This window comes from Micropterus dolomieu, linkage group LG19 (genome assembly GCF_021292245.1).
Source record: "Micropterus dolomieu isolate WLL.071019.BEF.003 ecotype Adirondacks linkage group LG19, ASM2129224v1, whole genome shotgun sequence".
In the NCBI taxonomy this organism is placed as follows: Eukaryota; Metazoa; Chordata; class Actinopteri; order Centrarchiformes; family Centrarchidae; genus Micropterus; species Micropterus dolomieu.
In genome coordinates, this window is record NC_060168.1 from 8,416,866 (window position 1) to 8,444,649 (window position 27,784).

Here is a 27,784-nt window from a genome sequence, read left to right on the forward strand (position 1 = left end):
AGTGATTAAGTATCGGGTCAACAAATGTATCCAGCTTAAACGCAAGGACCTTAGTCTTAACCGCATGTGTATACTGTCCATATAACTTACTGGGTATCCTTTTCTCCTCTTTCTCACCACTAAAGAGACAACTTGCATTTTGAATCAATTACAGCAAAAACCCTCGGAAGAGCCCACTCAGCAATTTCCCATAGAGTTATAAATAGAGCAGAGAGAAAGAGAGAGAGGTGGGAGACACTCTGAGCTGAAGCAGCCCTATGCCGGCAGAGCTTTTACTGTATATCATTTCTTTTCCCTTTTGCCTTTTCTCTTTCTCTCTCTGCTTCGCATTTCCCCTCTTCTCTCCACCCTTTATTTATCTGCCCGTGCTTGCTTTTCCTTTTTTCCCCGACTCTACTGTTCTTGCAGCCATGAGGAAAAGAAAGCCAGCACACCTTTTGTTCCAGCCATTTGAATGAAAGCAAAGCCTGTGATTCATTTTGTTATATTCTTTATATAAAGCCTCGTCAGATTTAAGAGAGAAAAAAACCACAGAGATGGACATTATGTTCAGACATCAATAATAGCCTGAACTCATGACATTTGAGGATCAGATTAGATTTGATTACATTAACTTTATTGATTCAAATGGATAATTCGGCATTTTCAACCTATAGCTGGGAATACAGGGGCTAATGTTTTCTGCTGGCTGCCAGACTAGAGTTTACCAACAAAGTTCAGATTAAATAGAATCAGATCTATCTGCAGCTCTACACAAAAAACTATAACATAGGTTGAAAGGAAATTTGAGTAAGCAAGACACGCCAAGCTTTATCTGCAACAGCTTGCCAGAGGCAATGTTTGTATGTTCTGATCTCCACTTAAACCTCCACACTCTGTTTTAGCCAGGGTGCCTTTCTATGTGTGCTGTCCTCCACTTTAACCTACAGACTCCATTTTGCAGTACAGCATTACTTTCCCCTTCAGGAAAGAGGAGATTATACGTTTCCATGCACAAACGAGCTTGGAAATACCACCTTACATTTCAGGGATATTAACCATTTTTACTGTCTGCCAGTTCCACGCAGTGCACTCATTTGCAGCTGTTGTGCAGAACCGTGAGTGTCTTTGTATGTGAGTATGAGCAGGGGTCTACATATCTCTAAAGTGAACAAGCCGAGCAGACAGTCTACAGACAGCAGTCTTATTTACATGTTGTTTTCCAACGACCCAAACAGACAAGCCAACAAAGGATGACAAAGCTGAGAAGCTACAGTAACTCTCTGGAAACTGCTGGCTGGTCTGCTGTAGCTTCTTGAAATATGCAGTGTGTCCGTATGTAGCAGAGTCATGGACAGAAGGTTGTACAATCCTGCATATTTTGTTCCCCTAAATTGCTATATACGCAGCTTGTAATGTCTATATGCACCCTCTCCAACAAAGTTTTCTGCTTGTCAGCACCATGAAAAAAAATCCTGATTTATCCTTCAGCAATGACCGGAAGGTACATCAGATGAGAGATAGAGAGAAATGCAGGGATAGAGAGAGTGAAGAGGGGAAGCAAGGGATAGAAACATACATACATACATACACACACACACACACACACACACACACACACACATATATATATATATATATATATATATATATATATATATATATATATGTGTGTATGTGTATATATATATATACACACACACACACACACACACACACACACACATATATATATATATATATATGTGTGTGTGTGTATGTGTATGTGTATATATATATATATACACACACACACACACACACACACACACACACATATATATATACATAGAGAGAGAGAGAGAGATGGAAATGAAGAAACTAAGAAACTCTGGCACAGACACCAAAGCATCTAAGGATGGATATCAAGCAGATACATCCAATTGTACAGGAAGCATAACAACAAAGCTCTTGATCATGCACGACTATACCCGCCATCTGTTATCCACGCTGTCAGAGGAAGTGTTTGTTACACATCTACAAAATGACCCAGTGTATGGCAAGTTGGAACTGAAAGATTACAACCTCCAGTTTGGAAAATATATGTTTCATGAAGTAGAAAACACAGACTTTTTCATAGGTTAATACAAAGTACTGTAATGTATACCAAAGAAGGGCAATGCAACCCGATAACTGTTAATATGATGCCATTTTCCACCTCTACTACACTAGCTAAGATTCTATAACTATAACTAGCTATAACTTGCCTCTGCAGGTGCCACTATAAATAAATGACTGTAATAAGTTGATAATACACAGCAGTGATTTATCTAATAAAGAGTTCATGGACATCTTTGCACTTGCTGTTCTTAAAACCTACCAGTCTGGTAGCTGTTTCCTGGGAAAAATCCTCCCACTCACAGGAAGTGATGCATTTTATGTTCACAGTTTCTTTCAAAACAACAGAAGAAGTACTAGATACTTAGCATGTAGTGAAACTCATTAACCACTCCTGGTCTGTGTCAGTGCAAAAATAGTTATGGCATCACTACTACTATCTTTCAGATTCAGCTTGCCTGTCTCCTCCCTACGGGGACAACACAAAATATGGTGACAGAGAAGAGGAGAAAAAGAGGAAAATAGGGAAGTTTGTAAGGCCTGAGCTGTGTATGTCCTAAACTATTACTCTGTACTCTATTATCCCTGTACAGAAGCGAAGCACCTTCTAAACATGTTCAAAGTGAGGTGTTCATGCGCGTGTCTGAGCTTCTGAGTGTCGGTTGGCTTCCACACGATTCCTGCATCCTGTCAACTTTACAACTGTGAGCCAAGTAAAGATAAATCTATGGCCAACAATCCAGGAGTAAACAGCAGACAGTATCTCACAAAGGTGACTACACCCCTCACATTGTTGTAAATATTTGATTATATTTTTCCATGTGACAACACTGAAGAAATGACACTTTGCTACAATGTAAAGTAGTGAGTGTACAGCTTGTATAACAGTGTAAATTTGCTGTCCCCTCAAAATAACACATCACAAAGCCATTAATGTCTAAACTGCTGGCAACAAAAGTGAGTACACCCCTAAGTGAAAATGTTCAAATTGGGCCCAATTAGCCATTTTCCCTCCCCGGTGTCATGTGACTCATTAGTGTTACAAGGTCTCAGGTGTGAATGGGGAGCAGGTGTGTTAAATTTGGTGTTATCGCTCTCACACTCCCTCATACTGGTCTCTAGAAGTTCAATATGGCGCCTCATGGCAAAGAACTCTCTGAGGATCTGAAAAAAAGAATGGTTGCTCTACATAAAGATGGCCTAGGCTATAAGAAGATTGCCCAGACCCTGAAACTGAGCTGCAGCACGGTGGCCAAGACCTTACAGCAGTTCAACAGGACAAGTTCCACTCAGAGCGCCTCACCATGTTTGACCAAAGAAGTTGAGTGCGCATGCTCAACGTCATATCCAGAGGTTGTCTTTGGGAAACAGGCGTATGAGTGCTGCCAGCATTGCTGCAGAGGTTGTAGGGGTGGGTGTCAGTGCTCAGACCATACGCACCACACTGCATCAAACTGGGCTGCATGGCTGTGGTCCCAGAAGGAAGCCTCTTCTAAAGATGATGCACAAGAAAGCCCGCAAACAGTTTTCTGAAGACAAGCAGACTAAGGACCTGGATTACTGGAACCATGTCCTGTGGTCTGATGAGACCAAGATAAACTTATTTGGTTCAGATGGTGTCAAGCGTGTGTGGCAGCAACCATGTGAGGAGTACAAAGACAAGTGTGTCTTGCCTACAGTCAAGCATGGTGGTGGGAGTGTCGTGGTCTGGGGCTGCATGAGTGCTGCCGGCACTGGGGAGCTACAGTTCATTGAAGGAATCATGAATGCCAACATGTACTGTGACATACTGAAGCAGAGCATTAGAGCCCGACCGATTTATCGTTTTGCAGATATAAGCTTCTTGCAGATATATCTGCATCGGCGTTTATAACAGCCAATATATGATTATTAAAAAAGAAACAGCGTGTCGGATCCTTCACTCTTGTCATGAGTGTTGCATAGTTTGCCCACCAGGGGGCGTGCTGCAGCTCCTCAGTTCAAAACACTGTAGCACCACAGAACAAAACATCAGCTGACCGCAGTGTACCAGAGCTCAGGGCCCCATGTATTGTTGATTTATGCTACCTATCGAGATGTGCTACTTAGCAGTTCTGCGCATGCGCATGACCCACAAGCGAGGTCTGTTTCCACGCCCATAAATCTGTGCAACCTTGCTGTTGGGCATGCCATAGATACAGTAGTTGATCGTTAGCATTTTCAAAATAATTATTCATACCTTTATGGGATTGGAAATGGCAACACATAAGGTAGCCTTTTTTCGATAGGGCAGCGCGACTCGATAGACTCTGCTATCGATTTGCGCTACGGTAGCATTTTTCGACAAGGCAGCATATATTGTCAAAACGCCGGCTCAGCTGGAGCTACGGTCGGTTACTCTTGGTAGCTCTCACACTCAGTGTTCCCGGTGAGTTGGTCTTTTGTCACGTCAATTACATGACTTAAATAATAATAAAAATATCCCTCATCACTTTTCCTCCTAGGAGAACAGACTTGATAACCCTCCCGTTTTTCACTGCCCTCCCCAGGCTCAGCAGTGTGTTTAATGTTACGGTAACCTAGTGCTGGAGGCTACGCTGCTGACATGTGAATGTAGATTTATTTCTGAAACAGTTTGGCAGTTCTAGCGACCGGTCCTCTCATTTCTCTCTAATTTAATACTTCTAAACAATTTCTAACATCGCCAACAGGAGATAACGCTGCCTGTTGGCTAAATTAGCCACAAATCTAATGCCGTGTTTATCAGTGGAGGACACTAACATTAATCAGCGATTAAACTGTAGTGTCTCTAGTTACAGTCAGCGTGTCAGAAATGATTAAACCGTAGGGGACTTGTGAATAAACGTGAGCTGAACAAGTATCTAACACACAGTTGCAGGTCCTCATTGTAGACAGTCATGTAGTATTAGATTAATTCAAGGGCAGCGTTTCCTCTGCGTCACTGTATCATAGAGCCAGAAGGAAATCGTTTCTGTAGCTTTGGATAGAATTAACAGAGCAGTGCAGGTGATAAACTAGATGTAGAAAGTAGAGATAATAACTACAGCTTGACAAAATATATATATATATATATATATATATATATATATATATATATATATATATAAAATTATTTGCCTATGTAGGAGAGCCCTGTTTATCATTATTATGACAGCAATGACGTGAGAGATGATATATGGTATTATTATTATTTTTAGTAGTAGTTCTATATTGGTATATTTTATAGTTTCTGTTTTGCTGGCCCCCACAATACATACACTATTTAATTTAATGTTCATTAGTAGTAGTACTAATTTAATAATTTAATAAATTATAAATTTAATAATTTAAATATAAATTTAATAATTTAAATTTATATTATAAATTTAATAATTTATAATAAATCAGATATTTTAAAAATGTTTTCTGTAGTTTTATACATTTGACTCTTATTTATCAAAACTTTTTAAACTGCATGGGATCTTGGTGAGGTCTCAACCTAACAAATGTAACAAATAATTTTGTTTATGTTATGTGTTTATTAAAATCAGGGGAAAAAAGAATATTGGCCGATATGTCAGCTAACGGATTTTATAATCCTCAAATATTAAAATCGGTATCGGACTTAAAAATCCCATATTGGTCAGGGCTCTAAGAGCATGATCCCCTCCCTTCAGAGACAGCATCTGTGGGGCATCCTCAATCGGAAGGTGGAGGAACGCAAGGTCTCTAACATCCACCAGCTCTGTGATGTCGTCATGGAGAAGAGGAAGAGGACTCCAGTGGCAACCTGTGAAGCTCTGGTGAACTATTGCCCAAGAGGGTTAAGGCAGTGCTGGAAAATAATGGTGGCCACACAAAATATTGACACTTTGGGCCCAATTTGAACATTTTCACTTAGGGGTGTACTCACTTTTGTTGCCAGCGGTTTAGAAATTAATGGCTATGTGATGTGTTATTTTGAGGGGACATCAAATTTACACTGTTATACACGCTGTACACTCACTACTTTATATTTTAGCAAAGTGTCATTTCTTCAGTGTTGTCACATGAAAAGATATAATCAAATATTTACAATAATTTGAGGGGTATTCTCACTTTTGTGAGATACTGTATTTGCACTTTTAACTGTTCATGATCAAATCATTAGTATCAACAGAATATCAGTTCTTGCTGAGTCAAAGCTAATATCAACTATCAGTTGATCTTGTTAGAATTTTATCTGAATGTTAAAGTTAAAGGATAGTTAATACTTGCAGCTAGCCATTAGGGATTAACAATGCTGTGATTATGGTTGCCAAGTAATTGACTCCTAACAATGGCTTATGATAGATGGTGGTGAGTTTAACTGTGACAGTGAATATATTTATAAAATGTAGGCTAACACAGACTTAAGGGCTAGGGTTCAGTCCAGTACTGTACAGTTCTGAAGTATTAAAATCTGTCTTGTGTCCTCTGTTGTCTTTGCTTTACCCTCAGCATGCAAAGCATTTTGTGGTTACATGCCAACAGAGTAACCGACAATAGAGACAGCAGCTCATATACTGCATCAGCGGGACGTCCTTTACTTTACATGCCATTTTTTTTTTGCTACATGGTAATCAAAAGTAGAATCAACTGCCTTCTTACACAAGTTACCTGCTTGCTAACCTATAGTCCAAGGAGACAAAGCTCTGCTGTACTCTGATGGAAGATAAAAAAAAGGCTTTTCTTAAAATTGCTGATTACTATATATATTATTTACCATAGCATCAATGGTCTTGCCCAACATAAACTGACATTACCCTGCATATTGCAAAAAAACCCAAAACCCTACAGTTTTCCCTAGTTGGGTTCTACTAGCATATGCATCTCAACTACAAATAAATTTTGAGCTCTTTATCTTCAGTGTTGATTAAATAAATAATATAATTTAATTTGTCAATATAATTTGTAACACCATGGTCTTTTTTAATACATTAGCATTTCCTCCCAATTTTTTTCTCAGGCATGTCTGTCACAAGCAGACCTCACTCACTGTAAACTAAAGTGATCTACGTGGAGCAAAACACATTATATTTTTAATGCATGAGGACATAATGTCCAAGTCACATCTGTTTAAACCTTCTGCTCTATGGAGAAAAAACAAAACAATTTTCTTCTGTGGCAGTTGGTGAAAAATTGTAAACACCAAGCCTTAGACATAGTCCATAGTGAGTGGTTAGGTGGGTTACAGGTGCATGTATGTGGGGGAGGGTACAACTAGGGAACAGACACAGTGTCCGAGACCAGAGAGAGGCAGACAGAAAGAGACATGGAGGGAGGAGAGACAGGGGAGCGACTACACAGTGATGACTGAGGGGACGGGGGCCGACTGATCAACCAACTTACTTGCAGGACAGCTGGTTAATACCATGTATGAAGTAACAGTCTCCTCCATTTACACAGTAGGCCTTCTCTGAGTCGTTGCAGCGCCTCGCATGACTCACACCTGGAGATGGGGTGGTAGTGGTCACTGCGAGGAGGACAGTCAAAAAGGAAACACAAAACACAAAAAAATGCTGTCACCTCTTTGTTAAAATAACAAGGTGTTCATATTTGATGGCAGCCATAGTACCACATATCATATCGTCCTATACCACATACCTTTAAGACCTCTTTAGTGAATTTCAAATAGCTTAGTGTAACAAATCTACTTTTTGGGCAGGCATCAGTCACTTTCCCGTGCACACTGCAGCTCTCCAGCTCACAGCTGCTGGTTTTGTGAGTGGAAAGAGCCAGGTTCAGTCGAATACACACGCTCCCCCAACCCCAACACACTTCTGTCTTCTTCTTTTCAAACTTGAAGGGTCTATTTAGGTATATTTAATAAGTGATAATAGTATACTGTAATATACTTTGATAGTAATACTGTATAATACGTGATTCTGTTTTCCCTCATTTCTGTTTCTGTTGTAACTGCTGGGTTCTCGCTAGACAGAATCCCACAGCATGGAAAATAGTCTGATACAAGATACAAAAGCTGGACATTAACGATATACCGAGACTACACTCACTGATCTTGACAGATGACAATATGGTGTCACAGGCCAGGTAACATAACACAGTTTGAACACAGTGTTTGCAGATTCCTACATTTTTTATATCACGTAGCTATATTAATAAACATGTGATTCTATTCTATTCTAACCCTTTTATTCTGAAAAACAACTCCATAGGTGTGTGGACTTTCTCTATGAAAAAATATATGTAGGAAAGGGGGCTTAAAGAACAAAGCGTATATAAAGGCGGTTTATATCAATGTGCTATAATAGTTAAAAGTTATCTTAATGACAGTCATTTCTTTTTGTTACAATCAACATTAATTGGTCAGATTGTGTGGAAAGATAGATAGAGACTGATATGCTCACAGATCTGCACGCTGATTATACTCGTAGTGTTTTCTTGTCCTAGGGAGTTTTCAGCCACACAGGTGTAGTTGCCAGAGTCTTCCACACGGACACGACTGATCTGCACCTTTGAGTTTTTCCTTCAGTGATGGGGAATGAGAGGCAGAGAAGGGGAAAGGGAGAGAGAGAGTGATACAAAGACAGCGTCAGTTATTGTTTCAACAGCAGCAAACTCATCCAGGACTGGATGAGAAATGTAATTCCTGTTTCCAGACCAGATAGCCATAAACAACGGATCATTATACAAGTTCACAGTGAGTGGCCAGCAATGCTAACGGACAATTATTAAGTTCAACCCAGACCCAGGCTAAACCCAATCTTTACAGGGTTACAGGAACTGATCACAAGAAAGGACACTGTACTCCTTTAAAATGCTGTGACTGAACTGGAAACACGAACCACAAGACAGATACTTTAAAGAAGGTGACAACTCAAACGTCTGTTTAAAGCAAACTTATCACAACAGTGATGAAGAGGGTGTCGTTCATAAGTGTGTATAAGTGCAAAATAAGTGTTTGATTGCATCTTCAAGTAAATTTAAATGAGCATTTCAGTAGATTAAATATTAATTGAAGATTTTGAACAGATGAAAGAGTGATCTGTAATTATACCAGGTGATTATTTTGTGCGTGTGTGATAACCAGTGCAACAAAAATAGGACAGTGCCTGATAATACTGCTTTGGAAGATGATTTGAACAGTGTCACAGAGGTACAAAATGAAAGCGAGACAGATTTCACTGTGCACATAAAAGGATAGGTTCGCATTTTCCCAAGTCTATCTTAATATAATGTTCAACGTACGTATGTATTGCATATCGAAAGAGTTGTGTGTATTCATGCCTTCTCTCCAGACTGGCCTTGAAGCAAGACCTTTCTTAAGACACTGTAAGAAATGTATTGCAGTTTCCATGTATAGTTCAAAAACTCGTTGTGAAATTCAGCTAAAGCTCATATGACGCTTCAGTAGTCTGACTTAGCTGCAGAGTGAATATCTTGGTCCTGACAGTCACATGTAGTTATTGTTGAGGTTTTGTCCCAACAACAAATCTATACGCGACTACCAGGATGTGTTCCTCTGCCGTGGCTCAGCAAGGGAACAGTGTCCAGGGAAATTATAATGGGAATTAAATTAAAAAGTTTAGAACTCCAGGACTTTTAATGGGAATTCATAAGTATTATCTTCTTCAAACATAGTCATGTAACTTTTATGACTTTCTGGGGACCTCTGGGTTTAGAGGAGGGAGGTCTGTGAGAGGTAAATGTATGATGCTTTACGATATGTCCTGATTATCAGGTGCCTAGAATGTTTTACAACGTATACATTTATAAATGTCTTTACTTGGAGTGTCCTCCAAGGGACCTCTTAGGACAACATGTGCCAGTTGTTTGCCCGAGCTGTTTATTTGAAAACATGAATTGCCATCACAGAAACAAGATGTAGATAGATGCTTGATTGGGCTGACTCAGACTGCTGAAGCTTGATATTAACTTTGACTGAACTTTACAATGTATTTTTTCTTTAACAAGAACGGCGTATTTTTCACTTTACGGGCAATGGACGGCCTTGAAGAGGAGGAATGTTTAAAGCAACCATAGACTTTCTCAACAAACACATGGGCCTGTAGGTGTTGTTTTATGATGAAAATCTAAACCTATACTTAAAATTTCATTCCCTTTACTGGAAGTCAATGAAACACAAAGTGAAAGTCCAATTTTTGACTAATAATAGAAACAGTTGGAGTTCAGAGTGAAGTTGTCCAGTGTCATCAAAACAGAGCTGCATGCCAGGAATCATTGTAGTTTGTACAAAAGTCATCTGCATGGAGTTTTGGCATTTTCAAACTTCGTGGTGCATAATATTGGAGTATAAATATATGAAATACATCCAGTCTGACAGACTCACTTGTTGGTCTTTATTTTGAGGTCTCTGCCCTTCTGAAGCTCGTGTCCGTCTTTGTACCAGCGGAAGGAAGGGCTGGGATTCCCCGATGCCTCACACTTCAAGTACAGCTTGTCCCCTTCCATCAGAGACTGGCCTCGCATCAGCCGAAGCTTAGGAGCAGAGGCTGGACGGAGCGAGAGAGAGAGACAAAGAGGGAGAGGAGAAAGAAAATCAAAGCTTGCATTATTGAAATTAACTACAGACATTTAGTTAATCATTCCATTTTATTGTGTGTCTGTGTGTGTGTGTGTGTGTGTGTGTGTGTGTGTGTGTGTGTTTTTGTGTGTATATGTGCATGACTCTGCATGTGTGTTTGTTCAGATGTTGGGGTCAAAACCTGAGGCAATAGGTCAGAGTTCAAAAAAGAGATGACAACAGAACCAAGGAAAGTCAATGATACATCACCCAAACAGACTACACAAGCACTCGGGTATGGTCTGAATCCTGAAAAGCGAAGACAAACTGAAAGCTTTCCTCAGAAACTCTGCAGTAGATTTTCACTATGGTGGTGGGTTTACGTGTGTGTGCATGCATGTGCTTCATCAGTCTCAGGAGAATTTCACTCTTCTCTCCTTTAAAACTACAGCAGACTGCATCACTGACGCCAGCACAGGCAACACAAGCACACAGAAGCTAAAGCAAAGAGACAACTCAGCACCATCTAGTACCATTTATACACACACACACACACACACACACACACACAAACACGCACACAGTGTTGAAGTGATAGGACATGCTTGATCAACTGTGAGGCAACTGTTGTATAGGCCCACAGCTCCTCACAGCTCTGCTGCATCCTCCCATTTACTCCTCAGTAGAAACTGCATATGTTGAGCTTCAACACGACACTCTAGGTCTATATGTCTGTGCATGTCTCATAAATCTTGCAAAATACAATACAGCATACTGAATATCGCATGCTGCATATTCCATGAGAACCTCATAACTCCAGTTCTAGTTATAGGATATAGGAGGACACTCTATGTCTTCCTCTAATACACAATACATAGTTTGGAAAACAGCACTAAGTGATTATGATGAAAGGTTTACGTGCTAAATTCAACCCACATTGTGTGGTTTTGCATTTTTTAAAAATGGTTTTAACATTGTGGCCTTTTGCTTTTACTGGATAGCGTTGACAGCTGAGAGTGACAGGAAACATTTGGTGGAGAGACATGTGGATGATGCGGTACAAAGGTTCCCATCCAGACTTGAACTGAGAACATGGCAATTATACATGTTAGTCTGCTGGGCCACTAACCTAGGTCTAGACCTCTGAATTACAGCCCACATCACAAGTTATTTTCATTGATTCAGATAGGTCTGGTGTTGTGGTCATCCTGGTTGGAGATACAACCAACAGAAAAACAGTCACAAAAATAACAGCAAGTATCCCGGATGGGATAGGTGCGACCATTCAGTTTGTTCTAAGTCACCTTTAGAAAATTTTTACTGTTACATATGTCTTTGATCTACATGACAAAGTTAAATTAACTGATCTTTCCACTAATAATAAAGTTGGATAGGATCTTGATGGATTGGATACATCAGTCACTACTGCTAGGGTAAAACAAGCCCCCTCCTACAAAGAAATAAAGTGAATATAGTGTTAGGCTGAATTGTCAATAGAAAACAAAAATGGCATTACAGTCCGTTTACCAGGTTACTGGGCCATCACAATGCACCAGATTTAGTAACAGTATTTAACTAGTAACATACTAGAAAGTATCATAGGCAAAGCCTGATTAATCTTATTACTTTGTGCCATAGACCTCCACTCACTCACATCAGTGAGCCACAATGTTGCGCTTGGTGACATGGTCCTTCCTTAACATGATCCACTGTAGTGTATTTGGACTTAAATACTCACTAGAGCTCCAAATAAGTATTAATCCGCTACTAAAAATAGTGAGAAATGCACTTTTTTAACAACTACAGTGCCCTGCTGTTTCAGTAAAATAACAGAGATGTTTTTTTTAAACTAAGCTTTAAATTTGTGACCTATTTTTACATCTTCAGTAGGAACAAATGTGCTTCTAGTCCCACAGACAGGATAGGGAAGTCAGAAGGTATTGAGAGACTGACTAATACATTGCTGGTTTTGGTCTTTTTATGGGATTTATTCACAGCTACAAAAATATACATTAACACCAGCCTTATCCTCAAATTCCACAAATGGACATTAATGGGGGACGGGGGCTTCTATTAAGGGTGAACCTCTGTGAAGTACCAGCCAAACAGCTTGCAGTTATGGAAGTAAGATTTAGGTAGGATTTTTAGACTCACAACAGAACAAGCAGCACGTCTTGAGATGCAGTTCTTACATTTTGTGAGATTTAGTCTTGTCACGAACTTGACACACACTGTTGATGTATAATTCCACGTCACACCAAAGTAAATCATCTCAACATCACCAGATGCTGTCTCTTTCTCTTTCTCTCTCTCTCTCTCTCTCTCTCTCTCTCTCTCTCTTTCTCTCTCTCTCTCTCTCTCTCTCTCTCTCTCTGTGGCTCCTGGCTTGTAATGAGTTATGCTGAAGAACAGCACTGTGTCACTGTCATTATATATTTCTTGGAATAATTTGCCTGCTATTTCGGTAATTTCTGCTCAAGATGCCTAAGTCTCAGTAAAGACCAGATCCACGATTGAATCTTGAATTGACTCAACTAGACTTGGTCTTGGCTTGTGCTCCTCTTGACTGATGAAACCAAAGGCCATATGCAGACGAGACGCAGCAGTGGGCTATGTCCAACCTTTTTTCATGTTAACAACCAAGTGCAACACTGTGATGATGTTCCAACAGAAACTGTCTAATAGTGCAAACTACTTCTTTTTGATTATACCTCAACCCTTGTACTCCCTTATACACTTAAATCAAATATGATAGGTCATATAATAGATCTAACATAGCATGAATGGAGCATTAAGCCTATCAAGTGGAGCCTTTTTAGACCATTGCTAGCTGGAAGTCATTACATGAAACATTCACTGTGTATCTCCCATTTAAAATGAGGATGAGTTACCAGGAACCTTTATTATATTGGTGAAAAGGCATAAAGTCAGATCTCACCGGGTTACTCTTCCTACTCTGGTCATGACAAATAGCTTTTCATAGCAAAATGAGCAGCCTCCTTGCTGTTTTTTGCTGTGGATATTTTGCAGGAGACAATGAGGAAATCATGGGAACTGTAATTTAATAACAAGGTACCATATGTGGAAAAGAGATGAGATTTCATTGTTGGAGGGACGACTTTAGGCCAGTTTTAGCAGTACAGATTTGACATTTAGACTCACAATGACAAAACACCTCTGAGAATAATAATCTTTGTTTGTATTGCACTTTTCAAAAGCAAGTTACAAAGTGCTTCACAGTCAGTAAATACATTAGAACAGTAAATTAACTAGAAATGCCACAGCAGAGTCAAATACATACAAAAAACAAATTACTGGTAAAAACATGCATGATTTCAAAGTCTGAATGAGTCAAGGCGTTGCTCTACAAAGTTACTCTACACAAACTACAGTTAACATATTTGTATCATTTCAAGAAACATGAAGTAAAACTGATGATAAAAAAACGGACAGACATTATAGTTGTGACTTCTCTGAAACCATTTAAAAGATGTGTGGGAGAAAGGGAGTGAGGTGTTAAAATGAAATTTAGGTCTCTGCAGATTGGAATATTTTTCTAAAGCTTGGCAACACATGTACATGAGTGGGAAGTTAAGACACACAGGAGGAGAAGGAGAGGACAGCCAGTTTGCCCATACATGCAGTGTTAAATAACAGTCAATCCTTCTGTCAATCTATTAATCAATCCCTTTAAACTACCTCAAGTGGTCAATTCAATCCCATTTGCAGGAGCACTACACAGCTTCTCTTTCTAACTGCTATTCCCACTGTGTGGCCAGAGCTCGGACATTCGCCCACTTTAAAGGAATAACGTCCTCAGATCCTCTTTAACTGTAAATATCATTCTCTAAGGTAGATTTCCTTTGACAATTCCCAAACAAATGCCAAACATAACACAACATAATAAGAGCAGAAGTAGACATTGTAGACAAAGCTAGAGAAAATTGTTGAGTTTTTTCCCTTGCCTTTTGCCCTACAGGATTTTCCCCTGTATTATTGTCTAATGTGGGTACAACATAGTGAGTCTAGAGACAAGAATTAAAATCTCACACATAAACTCAATTGTGGGAAATACTTGTACATGTTATAGTGTCCTCTACATTTTGCCATGAAGCAAAATCAAGCCTGTCTACTATAAATAATGTTTAAAACTACTAATTTGCAACAGAAAGACTGTTTTCAGCAAAACGTCATTCTGCTCAAATGATGTAATAAGGAAACGTTCTTAATAAACATATATCTGCAAAAATGTTCTTGCCAAACAGATCTGTAAATATTGACTGACAATATATTTACTTTGTTTTCTTGTAAATATTCGCTTTTGCATCACAATATCCACTCATTGCATCTAAAGCATGATTAATATTTTAAAGGTTAGGTTAAAGCACTGTAAGGTTTGAGAAAGATCATTGACTCACAAGACAGGACGTCTTTCTATAAACATGTACAACCAAAACCACAATCTTTCCTCCACCTTAACCAAAGTTATTTAAAAGCCTAAATCTAACCTCACACATGACTCAGGATGTGAACCCCAGTCTCAGGTGTCAAAGTCATGTGCTTCGGACACAAACCACCTACTATGAATGCCTCCATGTGACCTCTGTGCTGTACAAGAATGTGAAGGATAAAACCATGGCAGTGAACATAATCCAGTGAATCCAATAAAAGGTAACTGTCAAAGTAAGTTACAGTTTTTTAGAATCACTTTGGCACTATTTTCAGAACCTTGATGTCCTTTTTCAAAACTCTAACACTTTTTTCCAATTGCTTGGATACAATATACATAAACCTAAGATCATTTGTTCACTTAAATAAGAACAGTATCACCATTTTAAATCACTATTCACACATTACATTTGAGAACACTGTTTATTCATTACAATGATCTAACTATCAATTGATACAACTGCTCAAAATGATAACTGTTGCATTACTTTTAATGCATAGTTTTATGGAAACTGATTAACAATATTCCATGGAATGGGAACCAATTGGACAACATTATCTGTGGATGTAATAATTCATCATTGTTCTTTATCAAACGGGAAGTTTCCGGTCCACATTGGCGTTTGATAAAGAACGCAAAGCCAATGTGGAAGTCCCTTAAACCTGCATTGAACGGCGAGCAGGGGGCGACTCTTCTAGTTGCAAAAAGAAGTCCGGTTCCATTAGAAATAATGGTAAAATGTCCCTACTTCTCAGCGGATTTATTACCTCAGTAAACACTTTCCTAATGAGTTTATGGTCTCAATCATTAGTTTTATGTCTTCTTCAATACAACATGATGTTCATTTAGTAAATTATAAATGGTGATGAAAGAGCAAAAAAGTCAACTAATTTATTTAATGTTTTTCCAGCAACCACAAGTAATTTCCCTAACATTTTATTTTACTTTTAATGGACACATGTAACATGTTTTATACTTCCTGTAAATATAATCAAATTGATCTTATTTCCATACCGTATACGTTGTGTTAACACCTTATTTTGAAAATCGGACTTTGTCACGTGTATCCTCCATCCTCGCGCTACAATCACCAATTTCGACTTATTTAGATAAATTATCTTGTATGTTGTGCTCGTATTGCGTACAATTAAGACTTAATAGCCTCTCTTCGGGTAAGACTCTCATACTGTAACACTTTGTAAAGAGAAAAAATATCAGAATAAAGTCACTAACCCTGCCTGTCAGCTCCCTCTGCTCCTTTTAACTGCATTTACCATAAAGGCTCTAATACGTGTGCACTCCAAATTTAGCGTGATCGCGTTCTCACAAACGAGTGACAGTGGATACACTCAACGCTGTTCAAACCCTTAGTTAACGTTACCGTAATTACCTCAAAAGAGAAATGGTTGTCTACAGTCGGATGCAAAAGTGTGTTTAATAAAAAGTTTACAGCAGCGCAAAACACAATGTTAGAAGTTATTATATTATTAGTTCATTTTGAAACTTTGGCAGAACAAAATAGACTGTGGCGTACGAACAGCTACATAGTGAAACTATCAGTATCTTGTGTGTGGGTGATCTAAATGAATGTTCCTCTGGTATTTCATGATAAATTATTTATTTGAACCAATGATTCTGCAAGTGCAAAGATATAAATGCACAATACAATGTTTTGAACACTGGACAGCCTGCCTTACAAGTGATGACTGTTTTGAGCTTTGTGTCTAGAGTTTTGAAAACCTACATCAAGGTTCTGAAATTAATTTCTAGGCGAAAGGGTTGGAGCAGGAGAGCCACAGATTTTTCAGTAGACAGAAAGCATGTGACAATGATTAAGTTTGTATTTCTTTACAATATATTTCCAAGTCCAACATGGTGAGTCTAGAGAGAACTAAGACCTGACATTTACTGTTTATGTTTTAGGTAGCTAACATGTTTCCTGCTATTAAACTCTATAGCCTAGTACCCGCACACTGGAATTACAGCTCCCTTTAATATCAACAGCAACAATTTCACCAACAACATGACTTCCTCAGACAAGCACCCACAGAGTACTATGTATAGCAAAATGACCAGTGGCATTATCATCTAATAAAATTAAACTCTATTGAACCTGCTGTAAATACCTTGACATGTTATAATGGTTTTTTGGGGGGGATCTATGCTTAAACAACAAGTACGGAGGTTAAAATTTGTCGAAAAAAGCAAATAATTTAGTATTAACGGAAATACTTAAAACAAGATGGTTTGCATTAGGATACATGACATTATCATACCTCAGTCGCACATATACTAGCATACCTGTTTCAAAATAAGACTTCTAGACTATATTTCAAGATGAACGCTACTGCAGCAGCTCCCCTTAACAGCCACCCAGATGAGACTCATCACCTGGTGAGTCTGAGCTGAGAATGTGGAAATGAGTGGTGAGAGTCAACCTGAAGCTGCTGTGAGTGGTGAACCTGGTTACCAATGAGCTCATTCCTCTCTGGGACGCTCTCCTCAGGCAACATGGAAGTTTTGTCAGCCTGGGAATGTTAGCTGAGAACCAGAAGGATATTACCTTTCATGCATGTGGCATCCATATTTCAGTGTCAGTGTCAGATTGGTTGAATCACAACAAATTCCCACTCCAATCTTAGCTCGTTTTTCAACATCTGACATGATACTTCAAGTCACTTTAGGTATTCAGACATCGTTAAAAGTTTGTCCTATCAAAATAATTGTAGATGTTGCTGCATGGGTATGTGTGTTTATTTTATGGTTATTTTAATCAGACATCAAATGACTACAGTTCATCATCAAAGATGTTCTATTCTAATGTTTCAAACTAAATTCAGAGAGGATTGATCAATACAGACCTTCACTGATCTTATTTTAGATGTGATGATAAACTCATAAATGACAGGTAGATTCTCAGATGGGTTTATTTTTAATGGTTGAATCTTTAATTACAGTTACACATATAAGTAACCTTGCTGCACACTCTACTGTTGCTGTTTGATGTTCCAAAACCAAAACACGAATGCTGAGGAGGAAGAATTTACTGTGAAGGGTTCTCCATTAAGTCTTAAAACTACTCTTGCTGTGCCAGAAACACATTAGCACCTATAAGGTAAATTAGGATGTTGGGCAAATTATGTTTTTAAATAAGTAATTCAATTGATATTTCCATCTTGCCTCATTGACTAGACCTTCAGGTTCTCTGCATTAATTACCAAAAACACGTGTCTGTCATACATGTGTGTTTGGTAATTAATGCAGAAGGATTCCTTTAAAGTGCAAACAATTAGACTCTGAGTGTGCATAAAATACAACATCTTATAAACTTCTGAGGCTCTCCTACTCTAGCAAATACATGGAAATGTCCATGCATCTTGTAAGACAGACCAGCGCAATAGAAAACTGTTGACGGGTCAAATTGGGAATAAGGATTGACTAACATATCGATTTGTCAATTGGACCAACAGTGAGTTTTTTTTTTAGGGATTTACAGGGTAGAATACTTTTTAATTGTGAGACAGAAATACAGACATTTAGAGACATCAGCAATCAGCAACATTAACACAAATATGTTGAAACAGCCAAACCCTTTAAAAGGTTGTCAAACCTCTATATCACCATGTTGTGACACTAATGGCTTTTTTGTTACTATGTGATGTCGACCTTTGAATGGTTGTAAAATCCAATAGGACAAAAAAAATTTTATTTACCATCCTCTTTATACTTTTTTACCTGTAAAATTATTCGTAAATAGACTGGACAACATCCAGTCAGCTTATAAATCCTGTACACACTCATGGCCTGCTTGCTAACAAGTACAGAAAAAATATTGTAGATGAAACAGAAGTAGATTTTAAAATGACTTAATTTGGAAATGTGTGTTTGGGGTTGAGTATTAGTTTGATAAGGAAATATTTTTACTACTGCAGACATTAAAAAATGCATAAAAAGAGAGACTCTGAAATACATGTGCACGAACACAATTAGAGTAGATTCACACATCCCACACACCACACGCACCAAGCAAGTCATAACAAGTCTAATTCTGCAGCTGCAATTTACACACCGACCGATTTTCCACAGCACTGTGAATGTGCATGAATGTGTGTTGGTGTGTATGAGAGAGTGCCTACAGGAGAACATGTGTGTGATGCACAGATGTGCACGTGAGCATTTTATTGTCTGCACTGATGGATACATTTGATTGTCTGTGTGTGTAAATGTGTACTGAATGTGTGTGTGTGTGTGTGTGTGTGTGTGTGTGTGTGTGTGCGAGTGCACTGTAAGCTGCTGATCCAAGCCTTCTGTATCACCGAGTGATGGGAGAATTCCTCAATGAGAGCACAGAGAGGTGGGTGGATGGGTAGGGGGGTGGTAGGGGAGCCACAAATGGACAGCAGTGTCTGGCCAATAGCCTGTGACCGGCCTGCGCCTCTATCCAATCACACATGACCAGCGGTCCCATCAGCCGTCCATCAAAAGGTCCTTCTTTCAAGGTCAGCTGATGCCCCAGCCCCCCCCCCCCCTTCTCTGTCCAGCAAAGCAGGCATCAACAAAATTGATCTAATTTCTTGCTAAGCATGATCCAATAATAGAGAGTGATATAGAAGCCAAACCAATTAGGTGTGTTCGTAGACAGGTGAACGCTGAGAAGGCTAGGCCAGCAACATGCATGCACACATGGGCTGAACGTGGGTGTGTGTGTGTGTGTGTGTGTGTGTGTGTGCTGGTGTGTGTGAGTCAGCTGACAGACTAGGAAGACAGTGAGTGAAGAAGCATAGCACATTCATAAAACGTACATAGACGTGGAGAAGAAGCTGATGTCTGGGTGTGTGTGTGGAGGAATCTGCAAACATACTATTACGTTTGTGGTTGGTGTTGAGCAGGGGCGTGTGTGTGTGTGTGTTTGTGTGTGTGTGTTCATGTATAAAAGAGAGAAGCTCCTTCTATCTCATTCTCCGATCAGTGTGATTTCTGCAGCGCACAGCTGTCACCATGGAAACCAGGGAGGGAGCAGGAGATAGAAAGAGGATGTAAGGCAGAAAGAAAGGGGAAAAAAGATTGAGAAAGAGTAGGAGAGAGGGTGTGTGTGTGTGTGTGTGTGTGTGTGTGTGTGTGTGTGTATGTGTGTGTGTGTGAGAGAGAGAGAGAGAGAGAGAGAGAGAGAGAAGGGGAGAGGTAGAGAAAGGGAGAAAGGGAGAAAGGGAGAAAAAGAGAGAGATGAGCATTGGTTGTTGAATGATAGCAGCCACAACAGGCCTTCATGCAGTATCACCCAGCTAACCCCAATACCAAGCCCAGGGCAGCCCTCCATGTGTCTGAGTGTATGCACGCGTGTGTATTGCAAACAGAGAATACTTGGCAATGTGTGTGTGTGGGTGTGTGTGTGTGTGCACCTGTCACATCCACATTTGACGGTGAAAATCATTCTGTGTGGATCTGTGTGCATGGTTGCAAGAGGGATTGTCAATAAATCATTCCCTTTCACACACACACACACAGACTGACTTGACCTTGTCTCTCATCGTTGGTGTTGTGCATTGTTCTATTGGCTGCAGTGAGATCTATTTAGGTATAAATACACTCTTCAGATTCAACATAAATCAGTTTTTTTCAGACACACACACACACACACATAGAGAAGTGTATTTGTGTAGTTAGTTGGAGAGGGTGATGCTTGATAGATAGATAGATAGATAGATAGATAGATAGATAGATAGATAGATAAGATAGATAGATAAGATAGATAGGATGTGAAGAGTTGCTAATAAATAGTTAATGAGGGGCTTGCGGGCAGAACGGTGGGGGAAAGCTATTCTCTCTGTCTCTTCTTTTTCCTCTTTTTCTTTCTCAGGCTGGGAGTCGTGTGCAAGTCATTCTGTAACCCACCTGTCCTCCATTTATCTCCCCCCCCCCCAACACGTTCTATTCTTTCTCTCACCTCTCCCCTCGTCTCTGCCTCCTTTCCTGTTTTCATCCATCCTGCTCTCTCGCCTCTCCCTCCTCCATCTCTTATCCCCCACCCCTCATCCCACCATTTCTCACCTCTCATCTCTCCCATCAACCTTCCCCCCTTAACACGCGCACACGCCATTAAATGCAGGCTTGTGAAGCAGACTAACAGACACAATTCTCCTGATAAGCAGATTGAAGCATTGATCACATCCGTCCTCCATGAGGTGCTAAAGAAGAACTGCCACTGCCCCTTTGAGAGACCAAACAAAGACGCCGTTAGCCGAAGATGCCCTTCTGCATCTTCGAAAGATAAAACAAAGATGGTGAGATTTAATTGTTGTGGTGTACCCCAGGGTTCTGTCCTTGGTCACATTTTTTTGTGTCCATATACGCTGCTATTAGGTTCCGTCATTTGTTAATACAATATTGACATTGGTTTCTAGTGTTATGCATTGCTTCGCCTGAACATCAGAGAACTGTTTGCATTCCTGATATCAGTGAATGGATAAGACAAGATGTTTTTACAACAAAAAGAAGGACAAAACAGAGATTATTACTTATTGGGTAAAAAAAAATGGGCCAACAATAAACCATCACCAAGCTGTATCTCTTTGGACAACTGTGAAAATCTTTTCCACACTTCCTTTTACACTCATCATGACTACTGCAACACAGTGTTTGAAGCCTTTTAAAAAACCTCATCAAACATCTACAACTGGTTTAAACGCTGCCGCCAGGATCCTTACCAAAACTAAAGTGAGTGCACATTTGAGACCTACACTAAACCCCCATTGGCCGCAAGCTAAACTGATTTAAGGTGCTGAGATGTCAGAAAGCAGCACTAAAAATAAATCCCACCAAGCAAGAAGACCTAAATCTTACAGGTTGAAAACAACCCCCCAGGTTAGTCAAATTTATTTGAAAGATTTGCAACCCAAACTGTTGGATTACTAGCCACTTTACAGGTGTGTTCACTTTTGCTTTTACCTCATAATAAAGTTGGAGCACAACTAGCAGCTGTCTGCTTGTCTGACTACTCTTGTTTCTTGCAACCTCTGACTTATTTGTTAGAGATGTTGCTGCATTCTAAGATCACAGCAATTACTGTACGTTGTTATTATTACCAATAGAACAGTGTGCCAGATCTTCAAAGATAAAACCCAAGTTACATATACTGTTAGGCTTCACAGCTCAGGACTGCAGTTCAGGTCAAACACCCCCGAACCGTGGAACAGCCTTCATGTAGAAATGAGGGTCTGTGCTTTCCTTACAACTTGAAGGTGAAAATGTACAATAGCAAGATAGTGACAGCCTATTAAATGTTTTCTGTCAGGTTTGCCATAGATAAGATAACAAAGTCAAATCTGAATCAGCTTATTGGTTCTTGACTAGCAATTAGAGAGGGGAGACTGCTTTTCCTCTCTGACACCACACTGTACTATTGTTTTTATATCTAGCCATTCCCTCTATTGCCAACAAGCGAAATGTTCTCCTGGGCTGGAAGTCCCTTGTAGTCAATATTTTAGATTCATTTCTTAAAGGGACTATATGTAGTTATTCAATGAAATCATTTATCAATAAATCACTTTTTACTGTCTATTTGTCAACGGGCTGTAACCATGCCTTTTTTCTCTGTTGCTTGGAACAGCCACTCTTTTGCTTTTTATGTGAAGGAATCCAGTAGAGTAGCGCGCATACAGAGAACCAACCGTCTCCCAGCTCAACACAGACTCCAACACACACTCCACATAAGGATAAAAAACAGCAACAAAGTTTTATGTGCTGAAGCCCATCAGGCCAAACAAGAATCAGATCGATGTCAGATGAAAACACAGTCAACATCAGAACACAAAGGCTAGAGTCACTGAGAGACCTCCGCTTTGTTTTTAAACTAAACCTTGGGTGGTGATGGAGCAGTGGATAAGACACATTCCTTTAGTCTGAGAGACCTGGGTTCAATTCCCACTGGTCCACCAATTTGTTCCTGAGGAAAACACTTAACCCCTAGTTGCTCCAGATGTGTGCGACCTCATATATGTAGCAATTTTAAGTCGCTTTGGATAAAAACATCAGCTAAATGAATAAATGTAAAAAACCGACACAGAGTTGGCTTTCATCCTATTGGACAGGTAAACTAACATTAAAGCAAAGCATGTGAAATATATTGTGATGTTGTGGTTTAGTTGGCTCAAGTTAGATAACGTTAGCTCGCCAGTTAACGCAGAGCAGTTGCTAACATTTTCTGGTGCAAAATACTACAGATGTATGGCTTTCCACATTACTTCACCAGCTAACACGATCCATATTACTATCCTGTGTACCACCGATGTTTTGTCAAAGTGTTGATTTTAGCCTGCAAGAAAGGACTTAACGGTAAAAAGCAAATGTGGATTGATTTGTTTATACTAGCCTTTGGTGATGCAAGGCAGGGGCAGCCAGCAATCGTTCGCACGGATCTGCCACTGTTTGCTTCGTAACACTCTATATTAATTGTCGTCTTACGATACTCAGGTAGCTTTTCCAACATCTCAGACACTGTAATCTACATCACTCACATATTATACAATAATGCAACATAACATGACAACAACACAGTGGGAGACCCATTCAGTTACTTGCTGCAGTTTAACTGTTATAAAGTGTGGCAAAAATCTCATTTATAATATTCAGTCCAGCTCACTCAACTGTTTTCGTAATCATCCAGTAAATTTAGCTGTGCTCACATTGCTGAGCCTCCGGTGAAAGATAATCAAAACCTTCATAACCTTTCTTACTGAAAAGGAGAAAGGCGAGCTAACGACAATGTATCACTTCGGCTAAATGCAGTAAATGTAATGTTTTCATGTAACGAGCATGGATTAGATCAACCTCAAGCTGATAAAAATATTACTGTAACATTTCAATGTTGTGTGCAGCTGTCTCCCGATGGGTCCGTCTATGTGTTTTGGATTATGCTTGCTCATGAGTTTGAGCAAGCGTATGAGCACACACCTGGTCTAAAAGCAACACTGTTAGTGGCCTCTGAAAACTACATATTCCCCCTTTAAGTTCTCTAATACGTAAGCTTATGGAACTAATTCTTAAAAAAACGTATGGGCTGAGGTTGATGTATTCCCCCATAATGTAAACAAAACAATATCAAGTGCTTGAGAAAAGGAAAAAAGAACAAAGCTCGAAAGAAGCTTGTGCAGGAAATGCCAAAATTGTAATTTCAGGAATGGCTCGTTTATGTGAAGTTCATGTGTGCCAGCTTTGCATCTATCTAGTTACTCCACCAGACATTTAACCTTCTTTGACTGTGTTCATTGAATGTGTGGATTGTTGAGCAGACTGTTCACTACATGGACATACAATATAGTAAGTAGAACAAACTGCTGTTTAAGAGGGTCACCTGAAGGTAAATGTACTGTGGGTGTTTAGTATGTCACTAAATTACATGTAAAATATGCCTCTTGGCTTTTTGTTTGACTGGCACTGCTGTGGATTGAAGTCCCACTGGCATTTCCATATCCACTAAAATAATTGCACTGCACTGAAAAAGGTTTATCAAGGTTTAAATCTGCACTTGGCGAGTTTGAATCTTGTCAGCTCCAAATAGCAGTGAGAGAAACCAGTTTTTTATGTTTGAAGTTGATTTCCCAAAAACCCTGGATTGTAACCTAGGTAAACTGATCACAGCATACTCCTTTATCAGCTGGTCAGCCTGTGATACTTCATACCAAAGAGACAAGAGTGGAAAAATATTTATTATGAGTGAGTCTGAATGCTTATTTACTGCTGCCCAAGAGACATTTAGTAGCTCACTTTTAAATTGGGTGTCGTCATTTCCAGTTGGTTAACACTTACATAATGCATCTATGGGATATAAAACAAGGATAATGGCATTTAAGATCCTGTATTTTCATATACAAGTCTTGCCAAGGTCTAGTTTAAAATACACTTAGTGCACAGAAGAAAGTGGGGGAATTGTTAGCTACTGTAAGATTAATTAAAATGATCAGCTTTTAGCAATAATTTATGAAAGGTGGTGATACGATATGGGGAACAAGAGAACAAATTATCTTTGTCCCAATTTTCCTAACACAGCCTTAGACACCTCTGGCTTATTTTACAACATGATTATAATTACAGATAATATAAATACTGATGATCCATGAGGTCAAACTGAACCAGGGCCATGCCTACATTTAAATGAAATGTATGCACTGGTACCCAGGTGACACATGGTAGATAAATGGATGACTCTAATGAAGACAGACAGCAGACCTTAGTAAATGAGGTTAATAAAGCTACTGACATCCTGGAGCACTAGTAAGGACAACCCTGAAAAGAGCAGAACAAATGGTCACATGCACCCTGTGATTATCTTTCTTTGCCATCACTTTCTGTAATGAATTCTCTATAATAACAGGCGCACAATCATGTACCATACATATAACTGTATTAGCCAAAAATGATTTGAGTAAAACAGAGTGAAACACACTGGAAATATGATTTAACTTTTTTAATATATAATTTCTGATAAAAATACTGTTTCTGTTCAAGTTCTTGTACATGCCTTTTACCGTTCTTGTTCAAGTACAGAAAATATGGTTAATTTGACATAACGTGGTTTTCTAACCTAATCCTGATGTGTTTGCTTGCCTTCACCTCAGCTAAACATTTCTAAAAATTAATAGCAAAGAAAATGCAACATAACATAAAATAGTTTATTTCTTCATATGGACTCATCCAAAATATAAACTCAAACCATTCCCATGTTTTAAGAAATAATTTGTCTTTCTGAAGGTTAATGAGGAGGTGTGTTCACAATATTCTTGTATTACAAAGCCAACCATTTAACAAGAATATTTGATTTAATATATAGCAACAAAACTTTTTCTATGCTAAGAGATATTATCCTAACTTCCTCTTAAGTTGCTATTTTGCCCAAATTATTATTGACTAACTGTGATACATTCAGTATTCTCAGTGCAGATGATGTTGATGCACCTGCAGGTACAGAAAGAAATGAGGCAAAATCAATCCTGGGAGTTGTTGGAATTGTAGCATAATTGAGCAAATCACAAATAAAAAACTTCAATATCGCAAAGCAGGGGGACAGGGGGAAGCTAAAATATTGTTTCATAAGTTAGAATTACGCAATGTATTGCCAACATCATTTAATGAGCAGAATGTTCCTTCAAAAGAAAATGAAGATCCACTTCTCAAAAGCAAATATGTACTATTTCTGTATATTCAAAGATACGCTCACACAGAAGCATAAAAAGATGTAAAAATGAACATGTAGTTCACACATTATCTACCACAAGCCTATAATAGTTTCAAGATAACATCTAGAGAGGCAGAGGAGGACATCTGGAAGACGGATGAACATACTCCACCTGTCACCATCAAAGATCATCACAACAAAGAAAGATAAAAATAGCCCACCTTTCTGAGCCAAAGATAGCCTGATATAGAACTAAAGGGATGTTTTAACCCTTTTCTTGCTCATGAAATGTTTCTACGTTCTCTGCCTCAGTAATACTATTCCTCTGGTTTATATGGAAGTTGACCAGAACAGCCACGGTGTTGTACTGAGCATCACCTGGGATTTCATCAGTTCAATGCCTTGCTCCAAAGCAGCTTGGATGTGAGAAAGAACACATCTTGCTCATGAAGTCCTACCCAGAGTGACAGTTGAAAATGACATTTTACAACTTCATGAATATCAGGCGTTCGCTGACTGCATGCCAACCTCTTAGAGTCAGGCACAGCAGGAATAGTTATGGAGAAGAATGCCAAAGATTTAAATGACTTTCCAAGAAAAGAGTAGCGCCTAAGATTTCTCAAAACAGCAGCAAACTTGTCATTTTTAAATGTTTTATCTGGAATACGAACTGACATGTTCTTGGCATAAACATTTCTAATAGTTCAATTTTGAGTTTGATGTCTAATCTAATTCTGTGGTGAAATAATCTGAAGAGAGAAACAGAGGGAGCATCGGCCAAATCCATCCTGTCTGAAACCGGCACTTTGCTGATGCAGTGAGGAGGGTGTGTGCAGCGGCAGCCGCATAAGTGTGTGGGTGGCGTGTGCAGTACATCTGCATGTGTGTTTCTGTGTGTGTAAGTGGGGTTACAAGAACACCTCCCTCATTCACAAACTGAGCCATGTGGCACTGGGCTGGTCCCTTTAAAAGGCATGTGTCAGAGTTTTCTACTAAGGCTGACTGCTGGAAAAGGTAAGTGCTAATACATTATTCACAAGCAAGGACACACACACACACACACACTGCATAACTGAAGGACATGTACACGAGTTAGGCAGGGGTAAGAGTGCTGAGACACAGAGAAGTGCGCTAATACACACACGTCGACAAGCAAAGTTGATCAGTATAATGTCAGTAGAACATAAATGAGCAAAAACATGGTCTATGCATCCTCTCGCTACACGCACACACAGACACACATTTATATACACGCAGGCAGCAGAGGGGAGAAATCCTCAGCCTTCTGTTATTCAGTGTGCATAATTTATAGCAGCCCCAGATCTCCCTGCTAATGACAGCACACTGGGGCATCTGCAGCACAGCAGCAACAGCAACAGCTAACTGGCATGTATGTGTGTGTGTATGTGTGCTTGTGTGTTTGTAGAGGTATAATGCTCTGTTGAGACAAGGACAGTGAGAAAGACAGAAGGAGGGACAAACAGAAGAGAAAGAGACACACAGGGTGTCTGAAATAGACACAGATAACGCAACAAAGAGGGGAAAGGATGAGACTGACATGTGAGAGGCCTCTCGCAACACACACACACACACACACACACAC

The 27,784-nt window shown here is 39.3% G+C and overlaps 1 protein-coding gene across 1 annotated transcript in view; it reads right to left on the reverse strand.

The window, feature by feature from the left end:
* The window catches only part of nrg2b (neuregulin 2b), a 55,203-nt gene that overhangs the window by 20,766 nt on the left and 6,653 nt on the right, over positions 1 to 27,784 (reverse strand). Inside the window, exons 2-4 of the mRNA XM_046030689.1 lie at positions 10,388 to 10,550; positions 8,445 to 8,563; positions 7,426 to 7,549 (exon numbers count right to left, since the gene is read on the reverse strand). Coding sequence (XP_045886645.1) covers positions 7,426 to 7,549; positions 8,445 to 8,563; positions 10,388 to 10,550 — 406 coding nt within the window. The remainder of the gene's footprint in view (positions 1 to 7,425; positions 7,550 to 8,444; positions 8,564 to 10,387; positions 10,551 to 27,784) is intronic.